The sequence below is a fragment of the Alligator sinensis genome, unplaced genomic scaffold, assembly GCF_000455745.1.
Source record: "Alligator sinensis unplaced genomic scaffold, ASM45574v1 scaffold106_1, whole genome shotgun sequence".
Classification (NCBI taxonomy): domain Eukaryota; kingdom Metazoa; phylum Chordata; order Crocodylia; family Alligatoridae; genus Alligator; species Alligator sinensis.
Window position 1 is genome coordinate 24448 of NW_005843011.1, and position 27876 is coordinate 52323.

The following is a 27876-nucleotide window of genomic DNA, read 5'->3' on the forward strand; positions in this document are numbered from 1 at the left end:
GTAAAGAAGTTTTCCTGACATGCAACCTAAACATACTTTGCTGCAACTTCAGGCCATTGGTTCATGTCTGGCTGTCTGGAGCAAAAGAGAAAAGGTGCTTTCCCTCTTTTTCACAGTAGCCCTTCAAAATTGCCACTAAGAACGGTTCTTTCTTTTGAATGTTATCTTTTAAAATTTCTTTTTAGGCTTTGAAAAATTGGACTCACTACTTACTGGCTTCTAATGGCTATACCATCTCTAACTATAAATATATGACTACAGAATCAACAAAAACTCTGGAAATAGTCCACAGAGAATTAGGGGTAAGTGGCAGTTTCCTCATATCAAGTGATATAAAATAATATTTAAAAAGGCAAAACCACCTGATATATTTAGCTGCCACTTACCTAAGCTCATGTGAGTTCGGCCCATTTCTTTGCTGGAATTTCTGGTACTTGTGATAGCTCAGAATGTTGTATTCGAAGTTGTCACAAAGATCAGGAAGCTGGCTCATGTAAATTAATGGCCAGAAGTTTTTAGAACAGCAAGTATAATTTGTGCTAAGTACTTCCTCTTACATTTCTAAGTTAGAGCATTCAGCCTATAACTGATTGTTGGTTAGCTAGTTCAAAAAAAAATCTTTGCAATTCAACCTTAGGAATTATGATTCGGTGCCAGTGGAGATAGATCAAGGTTTTTAAAAATATCTACAGCAAATTAAAAACAAATGGCCAAAAGTATTTTGCAGTGCTGTATCCCACAGATCATATATTCCATTCTCTAAATTAAATCTAAGAATGAATATTGGTTTATTGAGATTTATGGAATAATTTCTTAAAAACTCTAGAAATATGAGAATATATGCAGACACTGACAGTTAGTGAACAAAAATAAGTGTCAGCTACTAAGTGGTTTCATCTTTCTTTTGGAGTTATTTTTTATTTTATTTTTTTCTGTAATGGGAAAAATTAGCCCTGACTGTTTAAAAAAATAAGATTATACATAAACCATGAAATTAGGGCCAGATCATCCTCTCCCATTTTAACTGCAGAGGGGATAAAATGAGTGGAAAACCTGATGATTTAGCCAATAATCTGTCAGAGGAAGGGAGTTGGTCCTCTCCCAAACCCAATTGAAGTTCCTCTGTGTGAAGAAGGGGGCCTCACAGGTTCTGAGAGAGAGTGGTGGGAGAGCTAGAGGAAAATGGCTCTGTGGCATTATGGAGAAATTCTCAAGGTTTTTCTGTTCTGAATCTTTAAATTCCTTTAAAAGGGGGAACTGTGACCCAATTTGCATGTGGTGCTCCCAAGGGAATGAGACATCTGAAGGAGTTGCATATAAGGGACGTTTTTTGAAGAACTGGGCATGCTGAGGGACAGCTCTTGTCTTTTATGGATACCTTGAGATATTCAGGACCTCCCCATCAATTTTGGATGTCCGTAGCGTTAGAGAGGGCCACATCTTCCACTTGCTGAGACCTGTTAGACCTCCACCTGTTGGAGGAAACGTGGTTGGAACTGTGTTGCTTAAGACCACAGTTTTATGCCTAACTGTATCTCTTCACAGCCTCTTTATCCAGAATATGATGATCTGCCTGCTAGGCTTTAGTAAAGCAATAGTTTTCTGTTAATTAGAAAATTGCCATGTTATTCACTGGTTTTGATCACTTCTAAATAAATCATTTGGTTTTAACAAATGACGTACTAGAGGAAGCCGGCCTTTTACATTTTTAAAATTGCTAAATGTTCAAAAAGGATTTGTACATACAACAAAATTAAAACAAGGATTATCTAGCACTGTGTGTGGGATACAGCTATAATCTATACAGTGCATGGAAAAGAAACTGGCACTCTCAATTGCACTACACACATCTCAGTAATAACAGGGTATGAGGCATACAATTTCAGGGAACACCCACAATGAAAATTATTCTTTCCAAACAGAGAATTGTTTTGGAATAAGTTAGGTTAATTGGCACCATGGGATTCCTCTCAAGGAAACACAGAACATTAAAATCTACACATGTGCATGTAAAATGATAAAGTATTATCTTCTTTCCCCTCTCAGCTCCTCAAATCTAGGACACGCTGCCCAAAATCAACAGAAACTACAGTGTTTTGTTGATTCAGATTTCTTTAGAATAAACAGACAATTCCTCATCTGCTCAGCTTACAACCTGAAAGTCATTTCAGCGTTCCAAAATTGCTAGCTTGAGTTATGGTTATCTAGTTCAATCTCTCACAGAAAAAATAGGTCTCTAGAGCATTCAGGCATATACTATTCACAATTGTAAGAATCACTATTTTGCATGCAAACAGTATTGCTACATGATGGTAAAATGCAAACCTCTTAAAAAAACTATTGTGGGTTCTTATTTAGGAATAAAATCAAGTTCTATAAAAGGTCAATGGGAGAAGCAGGTATGTTTCACCAGCATGTCATGGTTTTCTATTAAAACAGTGATTGTACATTACAGTTGTCTGAATCCAGTTGAAGTAAATGAAATCCTCACAAAAACTCATCGCTTCATTAGAACCCCCATCTTTCTTTTAATGCGCACTAATATGTTCCCAGGGTCATGCTTAAGAAATGTGCTTGTATGCTATATCAAACCCAGGGCAAAAATGTATTTTATTTGTCTTCAGGGTTTCCTAAAAATTACATTCTTTTCCTTTTTTTTTCTCTTCCTTATTCTTAGCCCCTTGTGCTTCCTAGATTTCTGCCTCAATCTGGCACAGCATTCAAAACTTCAGGCCATCTTTTGATTGAAATTCCCAGTGTGCTGGTCGCAGATGAGGTTTAGCCACAGGTATTTGGTTTGGTGTGCTCAGAGCCTGACTGCTACCATCCTGCCATTTGAATCGCTGAGAACTTCTGACTCACCAAGTAGTAACTTTGAACAGCACAAAGAAACTAGCCCTGAACAAGCTAGATTGGGAACAGGAATTAGTAGAGCCATACTAGCATACTCAACCTCTCCCCAACCCACAGCCAAGACTCTTATTTCTATTCAAGAGTAGCCCTGGAGAACCAACACAGTGGCTCACATAGAACATCTTTCTCATATGCCTGTGGTCAACTTTATTCCCCCTTGTGCTTACTCACATACTTGATACGGGCTATAATTGTTCTTAAGCTAAACTTGGGATATGTATGAACACCACAAAGAAGCTAGTCCTGAACAAGCTAGATTAGGTACAGCAATTAGTAGAGCCATACTAGCATACTGCTCCACCTGGCTAATATATAGCCAGCTTCTTGGAAAGGATAATTAGTCTGAGATACTGCAGCTATATTTCTACTAGTATAGATGGAGCATTTCAATATAGAAATGCTCTGTGTTGTACAGATGCAGCTTTGGATTCAGAAAACACGGATTGCAAAATTCCAAACAAAAAAAAAAGTTGACAGCCCTGAAGGGAAAATTGTCCGTAACTGGCACATGACATGTTTGCATTCCATAACGTAGCATGGTTATTTTAGAGGACTGCATGCATTCTTGCACGTGCAAACAGAAGCCTGGCTCTGCAGGAGGGAGCTCCACTTCCCACAGGAAGTGCTGACAAAATGACTTGTCAGAATTGCTGCTGCACAAAGAGAGTCAGGGAGCCTTTTCTGGTCCTCCCTCTGTCTCCTAAGCCTACAAAGGAACATAACCTACCACAGAAGCATACCAGGGCAGCAGTGATCCATGAGGCAGTGCTGGACTGCCTGGGTGATAGCAGAGTGGTCAGTCGCTGTTGCAGTGGCAGCTATTTTTGCTCCCCCTCTCCCTCCCCACCAAGGCAGTGTCTGTGGCTGCTGCCCCAGTTGCTCCCCCTCAGTTATGCTACTGGCCCCCCATGCTGTAAAATGCTCATTGAGGATGTTCAGGTGATAGGAATGGTAGCCACCTCAATTATCAAATCTCCAGCAACCAGTGAAGCCAGGTAATAGAGTGGTAGTAAGTGTTATCTTTATGTATTTTTCCTTGGGGTGTAGGGAGCCTAAAAGAGGAGCAATTAAACACTTCTCCTCACCACCCTTTAGTATAAGAATTTGGATAAAAATCCATGCATTGAAATTTGAAGCTTTCTCTTTCTTACACAAGTTATTCCCATGTAAGGAGGCTTTCATGATATCGTCATGTGAAGATCAGTGTAAGCCCTGCCCAGACCTTACACTGTCCTTAGTTATACTTAGGACCTGAATATGAAAATGTCTACATAATGGACTGCAGCATTGACTTCCTTATTATTTGAATCCTCCTCCATAAATAATCTAGTGTCTAGAGCACTAATCTCAGACATGAGACTTGGATTCTAGCACCCTGCCACCTCATTGTGTTTTGAAGCCACATTTCCTATATCCTAGTAGTATATCCTAACTACCACCTTATGGGTCAGGATAGACCCAAAGTACTGCCAATTCCCTCCTATTGAAGGTGAACCACTGGGCAGCCAACAAGGAAAGATTAATTGGGCCAGAAGGAGAATAAGCAAGAGGTGGCCTAACTCAGTAGACACTGCCTTGGGAAGAAGCGAGCCTTGAGTTCTGGTCCTACACACCCAGGCCTGTTTATGTTTTTTTTAACTATCAAATATTTAATACTGAAAGCATCATATATCTGGAGTAATGCAGTAAGTAATGTCATTATTCTGATTCACACTTGGTAACACTGGCCCCATAGAGTGCATCAGTGCAACTGAGAGTACACTCTAGCCCAGGGGTAGGTAATTATTTTGGCTGGAGTGCCACTTTAGGAATTTGAGTGATGTATTGTTTACGAGGGGGCGGGGGGAAGAGAGGGGCAATTGATACTATCTGGTTTGAGCCCATCTGCCCTGCACCCACCATTGGGGGTGCTGGATGGAGAGGACAGATGGAGACCAGCTGGGACCACTGCAGGCAGGCAGGGCATGCTTGGCCAGGTGGATGGAGCAGGGCTGTGAGTGGATGGGAAGCAGCATCTGGGAGTGGGGTGGGCAAAAAGGGGCCAGTGCTGGCCTTCAGTGTACTGCCAGAGGTCTGAGGAAGGGTACTATAGTTGGACCAATAAAAAGATGATAACCCACAAAGATTTTTGCCTCTCGCATGAAAGACCTACTAACAACCCACTGGGCGTTCTTTGCCTCCCTTCAAATACAGACACACTCTCCTTCCTGTTAGGGATTCTAGGTAATGTCCTCCAAGAGGCCTTTCCTTCATGAAGAAGCACCATGGACATGTCTACATATGCAATTAATGCACCTGAATTTTCTTTGCAGAATATTCAAGAGCATTAAACTGTGCTTGGGCTCACATCTGAACACACGCCTATTGGGAGTTCAGTCCAGGGCTGCTCCTGCCCTGTTCTGCATCCCTGCTGCAGCAGGAGGTACAGGGACCAGTTCCAATCCCCACAGGGTTGGGGGAGCTGTCCCGGCTCTGGGGGTAGCTGCCTCCCAGCCATGTGGAAATCAGGACTAGTTAGGAAATCAGGGTTAACTCTGGGTTATGCTATCTAGCTTGTGTTAGGGTAACTTCAGTCTGCTCCATGGAGATAAAACAAGCAAGTTGTGTGCATCCCAGGATGCACCACTCCCAGCCCCGCTCACCCAGAGCAGGAATAGAGCCCAAGTGTCCTGTCCTGCCTGCTAGCCATCCCCCCTTGCTTACCAGTACTCTAGTAGTAAGTCAGAGCGGTGCAGGCAAGAAATGGTATTAATCCTTAATGTACAACAGCATGTTCTAATTTTAACATCATTCAATATACCACAGATTTGATATGGTTTACCTTTAGATGTCATGGTGGAAGTATGTGCAGTAGGGTAAGCTTAGCCACACAGCGGGGAATTTTGGCATGTTAGTGGAATTCAGGCTGTTACACAGAACAAAGCAGAATCTTGTTTAGTGACTTAGACCCCTAAAAGCTGTGTGAGTACAGAGGGCAAAGTAGGATTTAGCCCCTCATGTCTGTCCCCTGGGAGATGAAGAAATAGAATTACACTGATTTTATTAAAAATGTATCTCCCTGAGTTGCAGTTAATTTTGGTCTCATTATTCGTTAATCATTTGGTTACACTGTAGGCTTAGTTCGCTGTCCTGTTATGGAAGTTTGGCAGTGACAGCTATAAACTAAGGTTAAATAACAGCATTCATTTCATACCTCATTTTAAGTTATTCATAACTTCCTGAAACTTTCTATGGTTGGTTCTCTGACCAAAGGTGAGATTTTTCTTGAAAGCCTAAAGAAAACTGTTTTAGCCATTTCTAAGCATAAAGACAATGAAAACAAATCTTCTTTACATTATAAACAGTTAAAAAAATTTTTTGAACATGCCATCACTAAAACAGGGGAGATACTGAAACTTGAATCAGAGACTTCATTTTGGAAGATGAAAAATGGGTTAAAAAGAGTCCTGTGCACACATTAGGGTGTTGGGAGCTCAAATTCTGATGCCTCAGGCAATAATTAGGAAAAAAACAAAACAAAAAACACTTGAGCGCCTCCTTAAATCCTGGCACCTTGTTAAAGTTAAATATTGATGTAAGTGCTATGCTAAATCAAGATCACAACCTCTGCAGATCTCAGGGATACTTAAATTGTATTGTGAAAACACAGAACAGAGTAAAGGTTTCACTGCTAACCCTGCGGCCTTGTGCAAAACAGCTTTTGGAGGCAAAGAGCTTATTTTTGGATTGCCCCAGGCAGCTTTGGAATATTTGGAGTTTTTTAGGTAGCACATCTAATACCTGCCAGTAACCTTTTGCATATTTTTGCTAAGCAATTGAACTACCAATGAAAAAAATGGGCCTATGCTACCTATGCCCCATGCTTCTCTTTTCAGCCTAACCCTGACATTTGGTCAGTTGTTCTTCCTCCCAACAAGCCCATTGAATCAGTGTATCTATTTTTGAGTAAGAATTTGTGCAATTGGAGGAATTTACGTTCTGACAATAATTAAATATCAAATTTAGCTAATCTTTATATGTTCATTAGGACAAGAAGGGATTCAGTAACTTAAACTGAACACATGTACTTAAAATAACTTAAGTTACAAATGTATATCTTTAATTTGCTTCAGAAAAGAATTGGCTGTCAAAATAATTGCAACAAATTATATGAATATAACACACTTCAAAAATGCTGGAATCATAAAAGCATGCAAAGTCCATTTTACTAGATAAACTGAAAGTAGGAAGAAACAAAAGTGCAGATGTGGTTTAAGATTTAGGGAAACTTTCTATTAAAATTTAAGCCATTGTGACAAGGAAAAGAAATTCATAGCCCGGGGGTGAAGCAGAAGGTGATTGAGGTCAAGAAGTCTAGCTCATATATTGTTAACAGCCTATCTTCAGTATCATTTCACTGACATATGTTTTCTGTTTTGGAGTTTTCTTTTTTTCCTTACAGGCCTCAAAGACTTTGTCCTTTTATCATAGTGTTTTCATTAGCCTTACTACTAAAACATAATTATTTGTTTAAAAACAGTTGATCTCCTTACAATATAACTTGGCATGGCATCTCTATAAGGCAGTTTTAAGGATGCCCCTTTTGCTAAGATTTGTTCTTCAGACAATTTGTGTTGAGAATGAAACAGATGCAGTCCTGTTGTAGATTCTATAATTCCATGGTCAATAGGTACACAAAGCCATGAATACCAAAAGGTACAATAAAATAAAAAGGATTTAGGAGTCACAGCAGACAGGCAATGGAACATGAATTCCCTCTGCAATGCTAGCCAATAAGAATAATACAGTGTACAAATAGGGAAGTTGTGAGTAGGAAAAGGAAGATGATTTTACCTGTGTAGGTGGTACTGGAGAGACTGAAATTAGACTATGTTCTAGTATCCATGTTTTAAAGAGAATGTTAAGAAATTTGAGGACATGCAGAGAAGAGACGCAAACCTTATTTGAGGGTGGGAGAAAAAATTTAAAGAGCTCATTGTGTTTAGCTTATCAAAGAGAAAATTGAGAGGTGACTTGATTACAGTTTGTAAGTATGTTCACAGGGAAAAAATACCAGGATCTTTAATCTAGCAGAAAAAGACACAGCAGGAACCAATAACTGGAAACTGAAGCCAGATGAATTCAAATTACAGAGAGGGTGATTAATACCTGGAACAAACTGCCAGGTGAAGTGGTGAGCTCTTCACCTCTGTTGTCATGAAATGAAGACTAAGGACCAATTTGGTCACAGAAGTACCTACACTTAGGGTGCTTATACATGTGCAGCGCATCGGAGCAGACTCAATTAATCGAGTCTGCTGGAGCATGGTAATTACTGTGCTTCAGCAAACTGCAGCATCACATGTATCAGTGTCCCCATGCTGAAAAATGGCAGTGAGGCACTTTACAAGCTTTACTTAAAGTGCTGCTGCCACTATTTTTCAGGGTGGGGACACTGATACACATGATGCTCCAGGTGCTTTAATTAAAGTGGCTCTCAGAGCTGTTCTAATTAAAGTGCCCCCTGACTCCTGGAGTAGGTCTATAAATACCCTTAGATGGTGGAATACTTAAAATGGAAGTGTTTTAAGTCAGGAGGTTTGGTGCAACTGGACCAAGTTTGGGCACCTATGATCCCTACATAGTTAAGGGGAAACTAAGGGCGTATCTACAAAGAAAACTTCCTGTGGCAGGCAGCAGTATTTAGAGCACAATGCATTACCCTGCATAGGCTACCTCCTGAACTGGAATCAATGTGTAAGTATCCACACAGTGCTGCTGGTGGGCTAATTAGAAGTCCTGAGTGACAATGCTAGGGAGGGTAGAAATGTTTGAGCTAGAAATACTCATTGAATGTGTCTGGAGTAAAGTGGGTCCAAAATACATTGGAAGCAAAAGTTAATTTAGCAGCTGTGTCATTTAGTTCTATCTATGACTTCCAAAGGCAAGCAGAAAGGACAGCCAGGTTGGAAAATGCAATGCTAGAAGGACATATCTGCCAGCCAGGCTGCCAGTGAGGAACACTGATTTGGAGGTGTGAAGAAACAAGTTGTTTCTGGGCAAGGGTCTCTAGGGTTTGGCTTTTCTTTCCCCATGAATCTTGCATCTCTCTGTATCTGAGAATCCTCCCATAGGGTTCAGTTCATCCTCCTTTGACACAAGAGCATATCTTCCTGCTATGATGAAATACAAACTTAGTTTTAATGTGCTTGTGCCAACACAACACATAATTCTGAATGCATATACCAAGATCCTTTATTCTCTTTTTTTTGGAGGGGAGGACAGCTGCCAGAAGTCCACAAAGTATGTAAGTGGTACCAAATAAAGTATGTAAGTGGTGTCAAATCCACTGCTGGTGATGAAGGTACCAGCAGCATAGAAGGATCACTGATCACTATCTGCAAACTCTGGGTAGATTGAACAACTTCAAATGACTGTCAAAATACATAGCTTACCAACCACATTAGAAGAGTAGAAGCACTTTGGCATAGAACCCCATGCACTACTGATAGCACAAGTGATTGTCAAATTCAGGGATGTCAAATTCACCTTGCATCTCTAGCCAGATCTGTACTGCAAGGCTCCTTGTCCCACCCATCACTGGTCACATCTTGAAATTCATTGGCCCATCAGGAGCCCAGGGAACCCGATGGTGCAGTTCTGTGGACCGGATCCAATTTACAGGCTTTTTCACAGCCCGACTTTACAATATAACCAGTGACTCTCTTCATTCCAGTGTATTGATTCCCCATCTATGGATCTGAATACAAATACTGTGATAAGGGAACTAATGCTAGTCAGACTAGGACCAACCTCCATGGCTATTTGTACTACCACATGTCCTTCTGTCTACCCATCTCAAACAGGCTTATCATGACCAACATTCCTCCTCACCAGCCCGAAATGAAGAGAACGGTTAACTCATTGCAGTTTTGCCTTTATCCTTCTAGTCTGAGCTATCTTAAAAAAGCACAAGTTTAAAACCCTTTCTAATGGTATTTCATAGACATTACATAGACATTAGGGTTGGAAGGGACCTCGGAAGATCATCAAGTCCAGCCCCCTAATTATTGCCTATGATTAATTCATGTGCAGATGTATAAAAATTATGTTTTGCCAGATAAAAATTATGGCCATAAAAATTTGAAAAAAATCATAATTTGTTATTGTAGTGACTAGGGGGTATGTGTTTGTTAATGCAAATTAAACAGAAAAGTCTTAAACTGCTGTTTTCAGGGATGTTATAATATGATTGTTCTTCAAATAAAATTGTTATTGGATTAAGATTTTTTGGGTTAAATTTGATATTTTTTACAAAATGTGAAAACTGTCTTTATATCCTTTCCAATAGAAAATCTGCATATTAAATGCCAGGGCAAAAATATGACCTGTGTTATCCAGGACTTGTCAGACTAGATACCTGTGTTGTCCCTTCTGGCTTAAAAAATCTAGTAATTTGTGAAATGAATGTGAAAACAATGAAAAAGCCTTTACACCATTACAAAAACAGTTCACCTTGAATATTCTGGGCCTGATCACATATTACTAAGATTCCAGTGACTTCATTTTGTTTGATTAATGCCAGTGTAAGAGGAGAATCAAACTCATGGGTGCCTGTATACGACCCCAAAGGCTGCTCCAGTGTGTTGTAACTACAATTAATTGAGTCTGCTGGAGCATGGTTATTACTGTGCTTCAGCTGTCCTCCGTGTCTTGTGTATCAGTGTCCCCACACTTCAAAATGGTGGCAGGAGTGCTTTAACTGAAGCTCATTTTGAAGCGTGGGGACACTGATACATGAGATAATTCAGGCACTTTAATTAGAGCAGCTCTCAGAACCACTTTAATTAAAGCACCCTACTCCACCTCCAAGACATGTTTACACTTACTTTAATGGAAATGAAATATGTCAATGCTTTTCTGTACTGTAGAGAAAAAAAAATCCTTTCTTCAGACAGATTACATACAGGTACATTGCCTTTGAAGACCCTAACCATTCATGGGTAATAGTACCAATAATCTATGTATTAAAGTTCTATTTTGCCATCTAGGAAAATAGGCAAAGATTCTGGAGAAATACTGTCCTATGCATTTAAAAATCTGTAAATCGTGTATGTAGTAGCAAGGCACAGTGGACTGGTTCAATAATTCTCACTCTTTGAATATGTAAAACTTCAACAGATACTCTGATATTCTTGACTGTACATCATGGGCACTAATTACTGATTCTTTGAAAAGATGGACCATAAAATAGTGCTCTTATTTCCTGGTATCTAACTCTTAAATCACATTTATAGAAAAAAAGAAAGAACTAGCAAATGTCCTTGAAGTATGACTATGTAAACAATTACTGTATTGCCACAAGGATGTCAGCTAGCTTGGGAAGGGAGGTGGCCCACAAGATGTCATATGTTATGATAGATACTGTAAAATGTTTAAGAGCTTTTAAGAATATTATTAGAGATGACTTGGCTTTATTTATTCTCTCTTCCTTTTGCAGGTAACTGAAGCTTGTTAACAGAACTATTTACACAGTGATAATGAAAAAATCTTTCCATCAGAAAATTGCCAAGAATCTCTTAGCTGATTTTCAACATTGCTGAATGCTCAGTGATTCCCACAGATTTGAGTAGCAGCTGCTGAGCACTTAGTTCTTTTGAAAAATCAAGGTACTTATTGGGATGCACTCAGGAAAGTAACTTGAGATTGCTATTTTGGAAAACCCAGCCCATTTTCTAGTGTACATTCTTTACTAATATCTAGGTCAGGAGTTGGCAACCTATGGCTTATGGGCCAGATTTGGCCCACAGAACCACTGGATCCTGCCAGTGCAGTGGGGGCTTTGGCAGTGCTTGTTGGTGATGGGGCTTTGGGGGTGCAGCACAGCACTGTGGCCAGGCAGGAGGGCACTTTGCCTATGCCACACTGCAACTGGGTAGTGGAGAGAAGTGGCAGTGGGGAGAAGCTGCAGCAGTGGCTGTAGTTAGGTTCTAGCACGAGCCTGCTTTGGACCCGAGCTGGGTCATTCTGGTCTGGTGCCAGAAAATGTTGCCAACCTGTGGTCTATATAATGTCTTCATCATGGTATTGCTAGTGCCTTGTATTACATTTCACTATCACACATTCTTTCGGTGGTATGTCTCAAAATACAATGTAGTGCCATATAGAGGTACCTAAGCTTGCTCAGAAGGAGTGTATTGGGGTTTAGATGTTAGGGTCGGAAGGGACCTCAATAGATCATTTGGCACTAACATGACCATACTGCTTATAATATTGTGCCATGTAGATGATTTGTTTGTTGTATATTTTATCAATTTGTTTTTTTCTTCTCCTGGAGCTCTGTAGCTGAAGGTTCCTCCACAGAGAGAAATGAAATGGTTAAATGAATCACAAAATCATAGGAGTGAGGTATTTATTTTAAAGAAAGTCATATTTTGCACATACACTACTCTGTTTCAAACCAAAAATCATCCAAACTCCTCCTGAAAAGAGGTGATCTGAAACCAGGCCATTGGTGTTATATCTGGAATATAAATTGACTGTTTACCATGTGCTGTGCTATTTTGATTAATGTAACTCATTTTTCATTGTTTTTGAAAATTATGCCAAGCATCAAGTGAAATCCTTTCATCTAAGGAGGCTGGCATGTTGTTGTAGTTGTGATGTTCCAAGAAATGTATGAGAGAGAAGGATTTTTTATTGGACCAACTGTATAATTGAAAGAGACGTTGGACAAGCTTTTGGGCATACAGCACCCTTCTAGCAGAAGCATCCCTAAGTAAAGACACTTTATGCCAAAAGTTTGTCCAATATTTCTTCCAACTACACTGTTGGTTCAGTAAATGATATCACAAAAACCTCTTCATTTCTACCCAGGAGAACTTTTACAATCTTTTCTCCAATGCCTGATGAAAGGTGTTTGTGCCCGAAAGCTTGCAATTAAAGAATTTTTTTTGCAAAAATCTTGTTCATCTAATAAATGATATCATCTCTACTATGAGTCCTGATTGTCTTGCCTTTCAGTTATTTAAGGAGACTTTTGTGACATAAGCTGCTTCTTGACAGTAGTATACATGACAGTAAGCATTGAAACAAAATATAGACCATTCCCATATGAATATCTTGTGTAAGACTTGCAAGTCCCCCTAACAGTTTACTTACCCCATGATTTTTTGTCACACCAGAAATCCTGCTTAATAAAACTCCACCACATTCACTTTAATGGCCAACTACCAGGGGTCTACTCCAGCTCTTCTTAGAGTCAGTAACAGACTTTCAGTTGACTTTAATGAGAACTGCTACAGACAGTTGTTATTTAGGCTTGCAATTGGAGATGAAATAACTTTATTAGGTACACGTAGTGTACCAAACATTGGAGAGCAGCTCCCAATCTAATGGATAGTTTGTGTGACATTCTTGGATAGAATGCATGAGGAAAGGCAGCAAGGGGCCCCTTGGTTGTAGAAAAGAAAGCTCCTTCTTCTTAGGTGGTGTGGTGAGAAGTATCCCTCCTGTTTCCTTCTACCACACGGTTGGTAATAAACATTTCAAATTAGAATAATTCCTTAAATTCCTTAAATGGGACAAACTTGCTCCCATTTATGTTAATAGCAAAATGTCATGCACTTCACAGGTAGGGTAATTGTGCTTGAATAATATAAATGTAGAGATAATTTTGATTCTGGTGTAATATATCTTTGTGTATCTTTAAGGTGGATGACAGATTAAAATTTCACTTGAGAAAAAGAGTATTTTGTTACAGTCTCTTTCTTTGTCAGCTGAAACCCAGCCATATTTTAGAGATATTCCTATATTCTCAAATAGTCTTTTTCAATTAAAATATTTTCCTAAAAAAACCCCTGATTCCTTTTACCCATGATAATTTTGAATGAAATTAAATGTGCATGGTGAGTGTGCATAATGAGATTAAACTATACAAATAGTGAGAGAGAAATAAAAATTCCAACCTTTATTCCACTTTGAACAAGCTTGTGTATGTCCAGAAAAAGTTCCTTCATTATCTCCCCCTCAGGAGTGAAAATCTTCACGTATCCCTCCTTTTCAAGGATAAAGAGACGATGAGATCCATCCCCACAATGCACTGCTCCAACAGGCTGTCTCAACCCACTCACAACCTCTTGAATACAGAAGCAGTTGTGCTTATGTTTTCTAAAGAAATTTGGAAAAAAAAAAGTGAAAACTTTGTTTCATTTATCTAATAAAATAAAGTTATCAGAACCAGTATATAATATTCCCACCCCACCCACCCCAAGAACTAAAATTTGAGAGTCTTGAAGCTGTACTACAATATTAGTTATAAAAGGCCAAACAGGTTCTCCCTTCAAATGTACCCAGTCAATGGAAATAATCTGTGTACATCCAAGAGTATAATTTGGGATTTTATTACTGAGATCTATTGTAAAGTATAACTAGATCTGAGAGAGAAGATGAGGAGAAGGAGAAAATGTGTTAGAAGGCAGGAAAGTTAATATTTTAGGAAATTTTTGCCCTAAAGTAAGCACTGTAAATTCTAACAACTTTAAAATTTAACAAAAGTTGTCACTTAAAATCTTTTTTAAGTGGATGACGCATTTTGGAGCATTATTATTAAATATCCTAATCCAATTTATTCGCAACAATGGAAAATTCAGAAGAGAAAAAATGAAAAGTCCTATACTATATTTATAAAGAAAGAATTTGTTAATAATATATCAATATAGAGAAAATACTTCTGTCAGATGCTATCTACCAGTAGTTACAGAATTCAGGCCAAAATGACACACGTGAATAGGGTGATCATATGGGACTATGGGAAATCCAGGACACCCACCACCTCCCAAGTCACCGGTGCTGCTGCAAGCTGAAGCAGAGCAGCATGGTGCACCAGGCAGGCCTGCCTGCCTGTCTTCCTGGCATACCACACCACTCTGCCTCCCCACCAGACTGCACCCAATGCCTCTGCAATTCTGAAATGCTTATTTTAATCTTCACCAACTAGCCTGTGAAATCTGGGACTATTCCTGCCAAGCTGGGATGTTTGATTACCCTACATATGAATCGAAGAATTGTAGAGCAGTAGGGCTGAAAGGGATCTCCAGAGGTCATCAAATCCAACCTCCGGCCTAAGGCAGGATTCTCCCTATCCAAACCATTGTATACAAACCATAATCTAAACTTCACGTAAGACTACTATAAACCCTGACACAACAAAGACCTAACACTGTAACCTACCACAGATAAATTAGAGGAACCAGGGCAGCCAGCATCCTGCTTCTGTGAAATGTTGCCAATATATACTCAAGAGATCTCAGGTAGAGGGCCACATCCCTTGCTACAGAGGAAGGGAAAACCCCCTGGAGTTCATACCAATCTGACCACAGGGTAAAACTCTTTTCTGACCCCAAATATGGCAATCAATCTGATCCTGAGCAGAGGGGCAGGACCTTGTAGCCAGGAGCCTCTGGCTTTGGTCCCAGCAGGATCATTGGCACTCTCCAGTCAAAATCTCCAGTCTTGGCTGCAGCTAACACCCAATGCCTCTGAAGAAATCTTAAAAACACCATGACACATGTACCAGAAAGCAGGGGAGGGGGCAACCAACAAAGCCCAGAAGCATGGGAAATACTGATAATAGAATCTAAACATTCCTACAGCCCAACCTCTTCTTGAACACCTCCAGTGATGGAGAGTCTACCACTTCCCCAAGCAGTCTTTTCCACTGCCTCACTGTTCTAACAGTGAAGAAGATTTTTTTCCAGAAATCCAAACTAAACTTACTTTGCTGCCACTTCAAGCCATTGGTCCATGTCCTTTCTGCAGCAAGTGAGAAAAAGTGTTTCCCTTTTCTTTATGGCATCCCTTCAAGTACTTGGAAACTGCTATCATGTCTCTTCTAAAGCACCTTTTTCACAAGCTGAACATGCCTAGGTGTCTCAGCCTCTCCTCATGTGACTTGCTTTCCAAGCCTTTTATCATCTTTGTTGCCTGTCTCTGGACCCTCTCTAACTTCTCTGTGTCCTTTTTAAAATGTGGAACCCAGGCCTGCATGCATTATTCCAGATGAGGGCTAACCAGTGCCAAAGAGAGAGGTACTATCACCTTGTTTATCTTTCCATATTGCTGCCATCCAGCCAGGTGTCACCTATTTTATATTTGTGTTTTTGATTATTCCTCTCAAGGTGCAGCACCTTGCATTTATCTGCATTGAACTTCATCCTGCTAGCTCTAGCCCAACTTTACAATCTGTTGAAGTATGTATGAATCATAGAGAAGCCAGGCTCGTAACACACTGTTAGTAACCTAAATACTGAAAAGTCTTAAAGTTCAAATACACTAACAGCAGCAGAAGAAAATAACATCTGGAGCACACAGCTGCTGAGCATAAGCACAGACTGAGCTGATTCACTGTGAAAACCACAAAGATTTGTCAGTTTTTTTAGATTAAACATCATTTATCTTTATGAACCTGCTGATCTCTTCAACTTTGTCATATTCTTCCATCTGGTCCAAATAGTTAGAAGCTGGGCCTCGCACTTGTTTTCTTGGGAAATCTGGAAAGCACAAGCCACCATCTTTTCTTGCATAGTAAAAGCAAAACTCATCAGCTGTTGTTTGGAGAAAACCTTTAAAATGTAAAAGCAGAAAAACATTCAGCATATTGTCATATCTGCCTGTTTTGAGCCTTCAAGCTAATCTTCATGTGGGGTATAGTTTGAAGGGAAAAAAAAAACCCCATTTTTTAAACACAGGTCTATGTTACAGTAAAGATTTTTTTCTGGAATAAATACAGATACATAAATGCCTTTCTTGGGTTAGTATTTTGACAGCTTTGATTTAAAAGGGATTAAAATGGCAATGACGTTGCATGGAACGTGGGCATTGAAAGAAAGCCATTCTGCCTTATGTTCAAGTTGTTCAGTAGTTCTCTCCAAAGAAGAGTACTACTAATAAAACAGAACTTTATTTCTATTCTGTAACTTGTTCAGCCCTGTGTTTAATTTTGTGCACTAACATGGGGGAACCCAAAGTCTAATTCCTCAGCCTCCAGCACTTCAAAAAAGGGAGTGCTTCATATTGCTCTGTAGTCTGATGAAAGCAAGCACCGATAGCTTCTATAAGCGATCTTAAGCTGAAAGGAGGTCTTTTGGGTTTGGGGTTTTGAACCAACAAAGAAAAATATGTGGAAATAAAGATCTTCAAGGAAGCGTATTACAGCTCTTGGAATTTTACAAATTTCAAATGATAGCAAGAATATAACTGTCTATATACCCATTTCTAGAAAACTTGATCCTTGCTAGCCACATTTGCATCAGAAAGTAGAATTTGGCACTTCACATATGTGTGGGGCTTCTGGTAAGATGTAATAAGAAGCCCTAATTTAAGAATCTTAAAGTTTCCCATGCCTTGCCAGAATAATGAAAAAGGGGAGTTGTATGGGCCAGGATGTCACAGCATATACAGAATCCATAATGGTGTGGCATACTGTAAAGGTTTTATTGGCACTCAGTTGGGATCATCTGCATGTGGCCTCACCACATATGAGTAATGAACTTGTCCCAGACTCATGCCAATAAAAGCTTTGGCCTGCAACATGTAATTAGAGCTGGTCATGGATTTTTTTTTTTTGACAAAACTGTTTTTTTGTTGGGAAGTGCCAGGTTTTTGAAATTGCAACTTTCTACAGAAACACATACATTTCACCAAAACTTTATTTGGGAAACTTTTCGTGTCTAGGATGGAATTTCTGGTCAAAATGAATGAGAGAGACAAACAGAAGACAAGATTCATCCTGATACAGGTAACAGTGGAATGGTTAGCTCATTTTCCCAATGGGAGGTAGGAGACCTTGGTTTACATCCCAGTTCCATCTGATTCAGAACAGAGAACTGACCTTGAGTTTTCCACCTCTCATATGTATTCATAATTATCAGGTAATTAGGTATTTTGTTTTTTCATGAAGAAAAAAAGGAGCTTGTGTTCATTCATATACGGAATGGAAAATTATTTGAAATGACAAACATCCTGAAAGAATAGGAAAACCAATTTCCACCCAGCTCTCCTTAGAATTGTGTTTTTCTTAGGTGAATCCTATATTGGGATTCCTCAGGAATCTCCCCTGTAAATATCCTGTTTATTCCAAATAATACGCTAAAATTTGCTTTTGGATTATATAAAATATCTGGAACACATGATAGTGGGTTGTAATACAAAGGTTTGATAGGCATGAATTTGGTATTTTAGTAAATATCAGCTGCAAAGAGCTGGAAAGAGAAAATCAGGAGAAACTAAGATAAATAATTTTCATATGAAACAACTGAAGATGAATCATGGAACAATAAATATCAAAGCTTTGTAGATATCATGCCAGACTCAAAGGTAATCCAAAATTCTATTCAATTATTTGATATCAACAGGCATAATTTGAAATTTAATAATGTCTTACTCTATGCATCATAAACATTCAACATAAGTATGATGGAGAATTGGAGCTGGAGAATTCAAAAGCTGAATATGCCATTTTATTCAGGTCAGCTATTCTGAATTTGGATGTCATCACTATAACCAGGAGTACATTTTGATCACTGTGTAGTCAGCCTATGTTCATCTCTAGTAACAGACAGATATAAACTCATTTAACAAATACCTTATGGAATTCCCTGTACTTATACATAATGTCACAGCTTTATGCCTCTGGTTCTTGTTATTAAGATGTATATTTTAGCATGTATACAAGTATGAATTGTGCTGCACTTGTTTTTGCCATTCAGCAAACCCATTTCTTTCTTCCCCACAAGCACACGAGATAATCTGAGGTTGCATTTGGTAAAATCCTGTTTCTACAAATTGGGGTTTGAGCTGAACTGTAAATACTTTGTGTCACTCAAAGACTAAATGATCAAGAAATAATGGAACATCAGTTGTGCATTATCAGTGATGTTTTCAAAACTGCTCACCATTGGCCTAATCTACTGCCATTAACTTCAGTGGGAGTGTAATTAAGCCAATGCTGAGTATTTCTGAAAATGCAACTCTCTCCATCTCCCATCTAGTAAAGGTGCTGCCAATGCATAACAGGTGAAAATTTGGCCACTACGTTTTTCTTGATAAGAAAACAGCTACTTACAGAAATATCTGCTACCATATCTTAGGGCCCTTTTAGACATTCAGATAAAGGTGTGATAAGATCCGATACATGATCCACAGAATTGCACCTGCTGCCTTGTCACACATGCATGGCAAGAAGCACGATTGTGGGATCCAGCAGCAGATACTGCCATGCCTTATAGGCAGGTACCACGGGAGCCTGGAATTGCCATCCCAGGCTTCCCCTGCACCAGCAAGTAGAAAGCTCCTGCAGCTGCAAATTCTATAGTTGATAGAACCTGCATCTATATAGCCCTGAGGCACCTCCAGGACCCAAAGTCTACAGCCATGGGACACTCAGTCCTGGCAACTGTAGCTCCCTCAGCTGTGGGACTTCTAGCCCTGAGTACACATGGTGTACCCCTCTGGCTAAAAGCCCTGTCACCTGACCCAGTTCCCAGCCACAGGGGGAGGTCTTGCTACACATGCAAATTAAAGCTGGATTGCAACCAGCTTTAAAGTTATTGTACATTTGCCAGCTCTAATTTTATAGCTGGTTGGAACTTTTATGGTGTGATAGTTAGTTTGTACATGTAGCCAGTCTTAATCAATTGTGCGGTTAACCCTGATAATTGCAGGGTACATGTAATGTGTAGAGGGGGCCTTATATGTAGACATACAGACTGGTTGAATAAAGAAATAATTATAATACATATGGAAGTCAAAATTCTGCAGTATCGTTCTATTCCCCTATCTATTATATCCATTTATTGTCTCTTGTCTTTTGCTTGGATCACCAGGACTGACTTTTTGTTTATACTTGTACAGCATGTAGCACAGTCAGGCCTTGTTCCATGACTGGAACTCCTACAACATTTATAGATGTGCTCCGGGAGGTGGGGAGATTGGGGCATGGTGCGGATGAGCTCTGAGAGCCACTCTAATTAAAGTGCTTGCAATGTCATGTGCATTGGAGTCCCCGTGCTGAATAATACTGGTGGGGATGCTTTAACTAAAGCTCATCAAACCAGAGTTAGTTTAAAGCGCCCCACCACCATTTTTCAGTGTGGGGACACTGATACATATGATACCGGAGTCTGCTGGAGCACTGTAATTACCATGCTCCAACAGACTCGATTAATCGTGCTGTAATTACAATGCATCAGAGCAGCCTCTCTGCATGTGTATAGGTGCCCCTAGGCACCAGGGTAACATCAATTGTAAATAGTAATTTTGTTCATTTTGTAGTGAAATATATTTGCCACTGATTTTTCTGAGAGCTGACTAAAGACTACAGAGTTTGGCTTTCTGTGAATTTCTGTAGCTCTTACTATGTTTTTAAAGAACCATACATGTCATTACCAATTTCCTACCAATTGTAGGAGTGTTGACACAGCAATGACTGTACTCACACAGAGAAAACCTCAAATCACAGAGGAAAGACAAAATGTAAAGTAACAGTACTGTACGCTTCAAAGTTTTGCACAGGCCTGTATTTGACATACTTTGCAGAACTGCTGTCCTGCAAACAAGAATCACACTGTCCATGAGTCATACAGGCCTTTCAATCAAGGGAAATAAATTAAGAGTTTCTGTGTTATCAGGGTTTTAGAAGGAAGAGGAACTTGCATGATTCAAAGCTGTATGCACATAGAATGTATCTCTGGTCCCAGAGCCAGTGCTCATCTCTAATCTCTATTGACCTACATTTGCGATTCAACTCTCCCACTCAGTTGATGTAGCCTTCACTAAACACCACTCACTGGTCTTACCATCACTGGATTATCCATCTAACAGTACTTTGTCTCCTCCAGTATGACTCATCCTTTCTCTTTTTTTCCCTGCTACTAATTCTTTACTCTCTTTCAGTCCATCAAAATCTACAATAGAGCTAGTGGAGAAAACTGGGACAAATATCAGTGACATTTTCTCAATTTTTTTACTATTTTTTTCAATATTTTTGATGGCTAAAAATCATGTTTTGGTGAAACTATCATCCAGATGTTAAAATCTGAAAAAAATTATCGAATTTAGTGCATGACATTTTTTCAGCTGTAAGGGAAGAATTCTGTTTCCCTTTGTGCACCAAAATGGCAGTTTTCTAGCTGTTTAAGTGGCGTTTTTGGTACTTACATACAGGTTGCACTTCTATTATCCCTTCAGCATGAGTTCATAAGTATGCATACATAGACTGAACATTGCACAATAGAAGACTATACACTAGCTAGGCACATAGGTGACTGTGTACATGTGTCCACCATGTACTTGGTGTACTTGTAAGTGTGTGAGAGTCACAAAAACGTAGGTGGCTAGAGCCTGCATCTCTGACTTTCCAGCAGTGTAATGACCACCATGACACAGGTTAGACACTGTTTAATCTATTCTCTAGAGCGCTTTTTGAAGCTGGCAGGATCAGGAGGAAGAGCACAAGCTGTAGAATGTATGCTTCAGTGAGATGGTTGCTGCTCTTGAAGGAAGTAGGCCCTGGATTCTAGCCTGTTCCTTGCATCTAATGGGGCAAAAACTTACATGTTGCTCTCCATCTATTTTATCCAATGACTATTAAATGCAAGGGGCAGTTTCAAAAGGAGCACTGAAGGTGGGGTTGGATAATGCTCAACCTGTAGCATAGTGCTGTTCTGGGAAGTCAGAGAAATATAGACTTAAAGCCCCTCCAGTCAAAGGGAAACAGGAACTCAAGTGTCCTGCTTCCTGGCTAGTGGCCCTAACCACTCAGCTATTAGGGATAAAACATAGAAGGCTCTCTTCCATTTTTTCTAGGACTTACACTCAGGTATGCACATACATAACCACATACGTGCCTGACCATGGCAAAGCCTACTAGGCATGTTCAGTTTACATGCATCCACAGTGCAGGGGTAATAGAATCACAATTGGTGTGTCTACACATGCTTTTATGCACACACATGCTTAATGTGCATTAGCCTAATGTGCATTAAGGTGATTTCGGTGCGCGTCTACACATGCACATGCTAAGGCGCATTAACGCAGGTGTGCAGACCAACTTGGGACTTAAGTTTGCTAATACAACTTAGCTATTCATGCATAAATTTGACACCTGCTTTACGCAGGTATCAAATTTAGGCTCTAATAGCATACCATTGCCATTTTAAGGCATGTTAAGGATGCGCATGTGTAGATACACGCCCTTAATGCGCCTTAAATTGGGCTAATATGCATTAAATGTGCATGTGTAGACATACCCAATCTGTATGTAAGAGCCAAATTATCATTATATGGCTAGAAAACTGCTACTTAAGCACACAAAGGAAAATAGTATTCTACCATAAATTCCCCCCATGCTCTTCAATTTTGTGTTTTTATCCATTGCCTTAGTTTTTGTCTCTTTTCATTATGAACTTTCTATCTCACACAATTTCTTTTACCTTTTTCCTTTTGCAAGGTTCACCCAGCAAACTCTCAGCCCTACCTGTTCTTACCAACTCTCCTCTGTTTCTGCACTCATCCAGCTAAGTACTGATGGCAGTTTCACTCCTGCAATTTTTTCACTTTTCTGCCATTGCAGTTCTCCAGTCAATTCTGCAGGTGCAAAATTGCGATCACTACTGCCTCTTTTCCAGTTTTGACTACTTCATCCTTAAACTTTTTCTTTGCTCTGACCTCCTTTACTCAAGATTGCAACAATACCAACAAGATATGATGGGACCCCTGCCCTAGTACTTCTTATGACCAATCCCTGGTAATGCTCTACTTCGGTGGTCTCCAACCTTTTTAAGCACAAGATCACTTTTTGGATTAAAGTGCAAGCCAGGATCTACTGCTGCACGCAGCCGGGGCAGAGCTGTGATCCCCTGCCTATGCACCCCTGCCTGGAGTGTGCAGGCTACAGATTGTAGCTCTGCCCTGGCTCTGGAGCAAACTGCCCCCATCCCAAGTTCCCAGTGGCTCCAGAGCAGCCCCCTGCGCTGCTCTGCCACGTGCATTGCCAGTGTGGCTTAGGCTGGTCTCAATGACGACCCCAGCCTGAGCTTTCGTGTGCAGGTGTGGGTGGGGTCTCCATGGAGACCAACCCAAGCCATGAGAGCAGCTGGGAAAGAGGCCAGTTGCCGGTCAGATCGGCCATTTTGCCTATCCTTGTTTTATGCCTAACTTTAGCTTGAAAAACAACAAGATGGGGGACTGAGACTGAGATTGACTGTCAGAGGCTCCACGATCAACCAGTCGATCATGATCAACTGGTTGGTGATTATTGCTCTACTTTATCACCATTACCAGCACTGAGATTCTTGGCTCGCTCTCCTTTTCTGACCACTCCAAATACCCAAGCAAGCCTATGCCATATGCTCTCATGATCCCCATCATTCCCACTCTCACCTTAAAATTGTTCTCTTTTTCAGATCCTTCACAATAAGGTTTTGCCCTTCAACTCAACCTTTGCTTTAATGCTCATACTCTCTCTTTAGTCATTCATTTCCAAGTTCCCTAACATGCCATTTACAGCTATTGTCTGGAATTTCTCTCTTCCAGGTCCCCCCTAGACTCCTCTAGACACCTTCTGTCAAAGATGATACCAGCCTATGGAGGAAGTAGGAAGAAGGCATACTGTCCCCATTTATCTTGGCCTATGCACAGCATCATCTAGTCCATTGACTTTAGTTAAGCTACACTTCTCTATACCAGTTGGAGAGAGGGCCCATTGCCTTTATTTCTGTTACTTATTCTTGAGATTGAGAATACAGTTTTGTATTGGGTAAATGATGCATAATTCTAGTTTCCTGTGATTTTCTTGCTTCATAATCAAGGACTTTGAAAAGTCTCTCAAACTATAAGGGAATATATTTCTGTCATCATAGGTAAAAATATTAACAAAACCATATTCACTTTTCTCCTCTCATCTATTACCAACATCATGGAGGTGATTCCAGGTAGTTGTTCTTCCTGATAAAACCTTTAGGGGTTATCAGGGGAAATCTGCCACACAACCTACTCCCCCTATTCCAGTCATTTTTCAGATGGTGGTAAATGGTCTTTTTCCATCACAAATACACATGCACACATTAAGTATCATTGCATACATGCAACAGCAACTGAAAGTGGCACCGTTGCAGCCTATGCAATTGAGGGAACATAACAACTCCTTATGGATTTTTGTTTAAATCTCTAGCACCTGACTTCTGATGCCATTTGGTTTGGGTGCCATTAATTTGGGTTAAAACAATCCATATGTAGAGTCTAGCTTTCATAATATCTGAATATGGATTCACACACAATCACCTCAACCCACTTCTATTTAGAACAGGAACAGTGAGGACAATGGAACAGGTAGGTTGTTGAGTACCTACTAAGGTTGCTGTGCTTTCACACTACCATTTTATGGGTGCTTTAGAAGTGAAAGAAAATGTAAATTTTAATTCAAAGGGACATATGTTCCCCTTATCTGGGGAAGCTCTTTAGATTGGTTCCTAGATTTTGGCAATAAGCATGTGGGTTGGGTGGAGAATCAACTCTTCAACTCCTGCAGCTGATGTGAAACTGCTCTGTGGCTGCTACTTCGGCTCAATCTGCAACAGCACTTTTGGTTCTGATGTACCTTTTGGCAGTAAGAAGGAAGAACTGGAGAATAAGTTTAGCACTAATATCTTGTGCTTCTTTTATCCTTCCATTTTCCTGCCCACTGCATATGGCTACCCCAAAATCACTCCCTTGGCTTTGCAGACCAGAACACCATGGCTGTGGACAAGAGATAGGTTTGTTTCTCAGTGCATGCAGCTTTCATTAGCTCTGCCCTTAACTGAAGGAAGAATAGATTCCCTTTTATTTATTTAGCTACATCTGCTGCCTATCAAATGCTAGACACTCCCATTGTAAGATCTAAGAGCCTCTTACAAAACATAAAATTCACAATAATTGACTAATTACATTAAGCTCATGTACCTTCTACAGTCATTCACCGAACTTCACTGAGTTTAGTCATCTGGGATTAAATAAGAATTTTACCATTACACCCTCGTGTGGTATATGTCTGTACAACTTTTACAAATATTCTTTTTATTCATCTTACTATTTCTTTCTGGACTTGTACAAAAGTAGGAAGAAGAGACTTGAACCTTCATTTTCTGGGCATTCAACCCTCTTGCCAAGCTGAATGGGAAATTTGGATGCAAAAAATGCTATCTCATGCTCATAATTTGTATAAAAATAGATACCTAAATGAACCAGGAACACAGAGCCAATATTTTTTACTTTGTAGATGGGAAAAGAACTGTAAATGGATTTCCAGAGTAAGTCAGTCATAAATGTACTCAGAAAATGAATGTAAAATTTCTTGAACATTGCTATGAGTGTTTTTGTTAAAATTTAATTTCTAGTAAAGTTGCTGACCAATCATATTACTCAATCATTTCCTACTTCAGAATAAAAGCACTTTTTCGGGTTAGCAAGCTCCTGTTTTGTAGACCAGTATGAATTATTCCCATCTTGCAGAAGAGGAGAAATTGAGTTTCCAAGGGTCACAGTGAGTTACAGGTAGAATCTGGATTAGGGTTTAAGGCCTCTAGTTCACAACTCTGTCCCCATTCCTCCAAGCCATATGAAATGAATCTCTTTTCTTCAATCATGTTTGTAAAACTTTCAAATGGGATATGCAGATTTCATGATGTGATTATAATAGTCAAATGAACTTTAATTTACATATATATTTAAAAAGACACTCTAGAATTCCATTGGTCATTTCCCCAGGAGTGGATCTGAATCTCAGGACTTGCAGGAAATAATAATATAGGTGGCAGTAATCATTCTTCCAACCAGATCTATTTACCTTATTTGACATAAGTGTGCAACAATTTGTTGTTAGTTTCTCTTACTTTCAGACATATCTAGAATAATTATTAGCATCTGATTGATCTGGGAAAAATCCTATTCTAGTGGATACTAAAGCATGTAAGCTCTTTCCTGCAAAGCATAGTGCTCTGTCCAGTGCTAAAGTTATGCTTTCATCTGGTTATCTTTCAAGACAACCTGGGTGGTCACAAAAAGCACTTGACATCTTGATGCACTTCAGCAGTTTTACATATACACAAACTTTGTAGAAAAATAAATTTGTCATTCGTCACCACATATGTTGATCTGGGGAGTGAGGTTCCTGTGGCTATAGCTCCTGTGCTTCTCAGCTTATTCTCTCTCCCTCCTTCCCTCCTTCTGCTCTTTAGCTTTTTTTGTTTTTTGCACTCTACAGAATATTTTCCTTAGAATTTCATGGAAGGAGGACGATCTAAACATTTGTCAAAATATGCTCACCCTCTGCATTAGTTACAAACTCATGCTAAAAAGAAAGTCCTCATGGTGGCATCTAGCATGGGACAAACATTTAGAATATCTAATCTGTTATCACTGCTCAGCAAGCAGTCTTGGCAACTATGATCTATTCTGCTTTGCTTTGGGGAATGTGATAAAGAGCAAGAAACAGCTGGCTTAAGAAAGCCATAGAAACATCTCTGTAGTTTATAAAGACAGTAATAATATTTTCATATTTGAATGAGTTTAGATACATGTTAAACCACACCAAAGGGAAAAAGCAACTCAATTCAAAATGTTTTCTCAAGTCAATAAGGGAACACTACAAAAAAAGGCCTTGCACCCCTGGGAGATCAAAGCAAACAAGTACGTACTGTTATAAGCTATTAAGGAACACTGTTCCAAATCCACTTCACTTAAAACCACCCCTAATACTCAGTCCTGATGTTTTGTCTTATAATTTTAACAAAATTTCATGTTATGAATTATTATTCACAAGTTTCAGTTTTTCATGTTCTTAACTCAGATTTGTGATATTATTTTCTACCAAATTTTTTCTCAACGTTATCCTGGTTTAACCTTTTTCTACTGTGACAATATTATTTATAACTATTGTTTTGATACAGATGAAGGAACAGTTTAATAAAGGGCAGTTTTAAATGTCAGTGATGTAATACTGTAGATGCCAAAGATGCTGTTTTTTGAGGGCCTTTTTTAATCTCGGGCCATGTTGATTCATTATAAAAGTGATAGTAGACGTTGTGTGATCCCTTTAGACACTGTGGAACAAATTCTGGTTTGATTATGCCCAGGTAGGCTCCACAGACTGTGTGTTAGATTTAGCTAAGGACAGAATTTGATTGTTAAAAGTACAATGGAACTGATTCCGTGACCGCTGAAGTCAATGGAAAAGCTTCATTGATTTTGGTGGGCGTTGCATGCACATGTTTAAAAACAACGTATAATACCATCAAGCCAGGAAAGGACACTTAATGTTCAACATCCTTGTATTATCTGTAGAAGAGGGCTTCTCTCCCCTGCCCCCCCCACCTTTTTTTTTTAAAAGCAGCACATCAGTTAGCATAGTTTTCGGACTGTTAGCTAGTTGCTTACATTCTTTGGATGAACATATGAAGGATGCAGTGGAAGCAGTAACATTCTGGAGACTTTGAAAACTACAAGAACTCCCAGGGGACTTCCTGGTAAAATTAAGAGGAGGCTGGGAAGAAAAAAACTCCAAATATTTACTTTAATAGGAAAGATTCCCCCATAAGAAGGTCTTGATCCTGCTGCCCTTGCTCTGGAAACCCCTGTTGATGCGAGTGGAGATTTCTCACAACTGAGGACTGCAGGATCAGATCAATGGTCTCTTAGGCAACATCAAGCATTTAAATGTAGGCATCTTTTAGTCCAACATTTTGTTATAGGTTTTACCTGGTATGTGACCTCTGCAAGTATAAAAGAATTCTTTACAATAGTCTTTGCACAGGTAGGGAAGAACTAGTTCTCTTTCAGATGTTTCCCCTTTCTCAGGTGAATGGAATAGATTCTGAGCATGTGGTGAGCAGTGTGCACATTTGATTTCCTCCAGTAGCTTCATACATTCTGTGTTGTTGGTAACAGAAA

At 39.6% G+C, this 27876-nt stretch overlaps 1 protein-coding gene across 2 annotated transcripts; it reads right to left on the minus strand.

Annotated features, from left to right (window-relative positions):
- Positions 1-1009: 1009 nt before the first annotated feature.
- On the minus strand, positions 1010-27876 carry LOC102378099 (hedgehog-interacting protein-like). 2 transcript variants are annotated; one of them, XM_025193073.1, is made up of 4 exons: positions 27685-27876; positions 16358-16514; positions 13860-14061; positions 1010-1472 (listed from the first exon to the last, which is right to left on the minus strand). In XM_025193073.1, the coding sequence occupies exons 1-4, from the start codon at positions 27848-27850 to the stop codon at positions 1461-1463; spliced, it is 537 nt and encodes a 178-aa protein (XP_025048858.1). In that variant the 5' UTR covers positions 27851-27876; the 3' UTR covers positions 1010-1460. The 2 variants fall into 2 exon arrangements, with proteins under 2 accessions (XP_025048858.1, XP_025048856.1); XM_025193071.1 differs by lacking the exon at positions 1010-1472 and adding an exon at positions 9582-9652.

Coding starts and splice junctions, on each gene's coding strand:
- LOC102378099 (XM_025193071.1), bottom strand. CDS start 27,850: ATGAAGCTACTGGAGGAAATCAAATGTGCACACTGCTCACCACATGCT. Junction 16,515..27,684: donor TTGCAGAGGTCACATACCAG/GTAAAACCTATA, acceptor TACATTTTAAAG/GTTTTCTCCAAACAACAGCT. Junction 14,062..16,357: donor AAAGTTGAAGAGATCAGCAG/GTTCATAAAGAT, acceptor AAATTTCTTTAG/AAAACATAAGCACAACTGCT.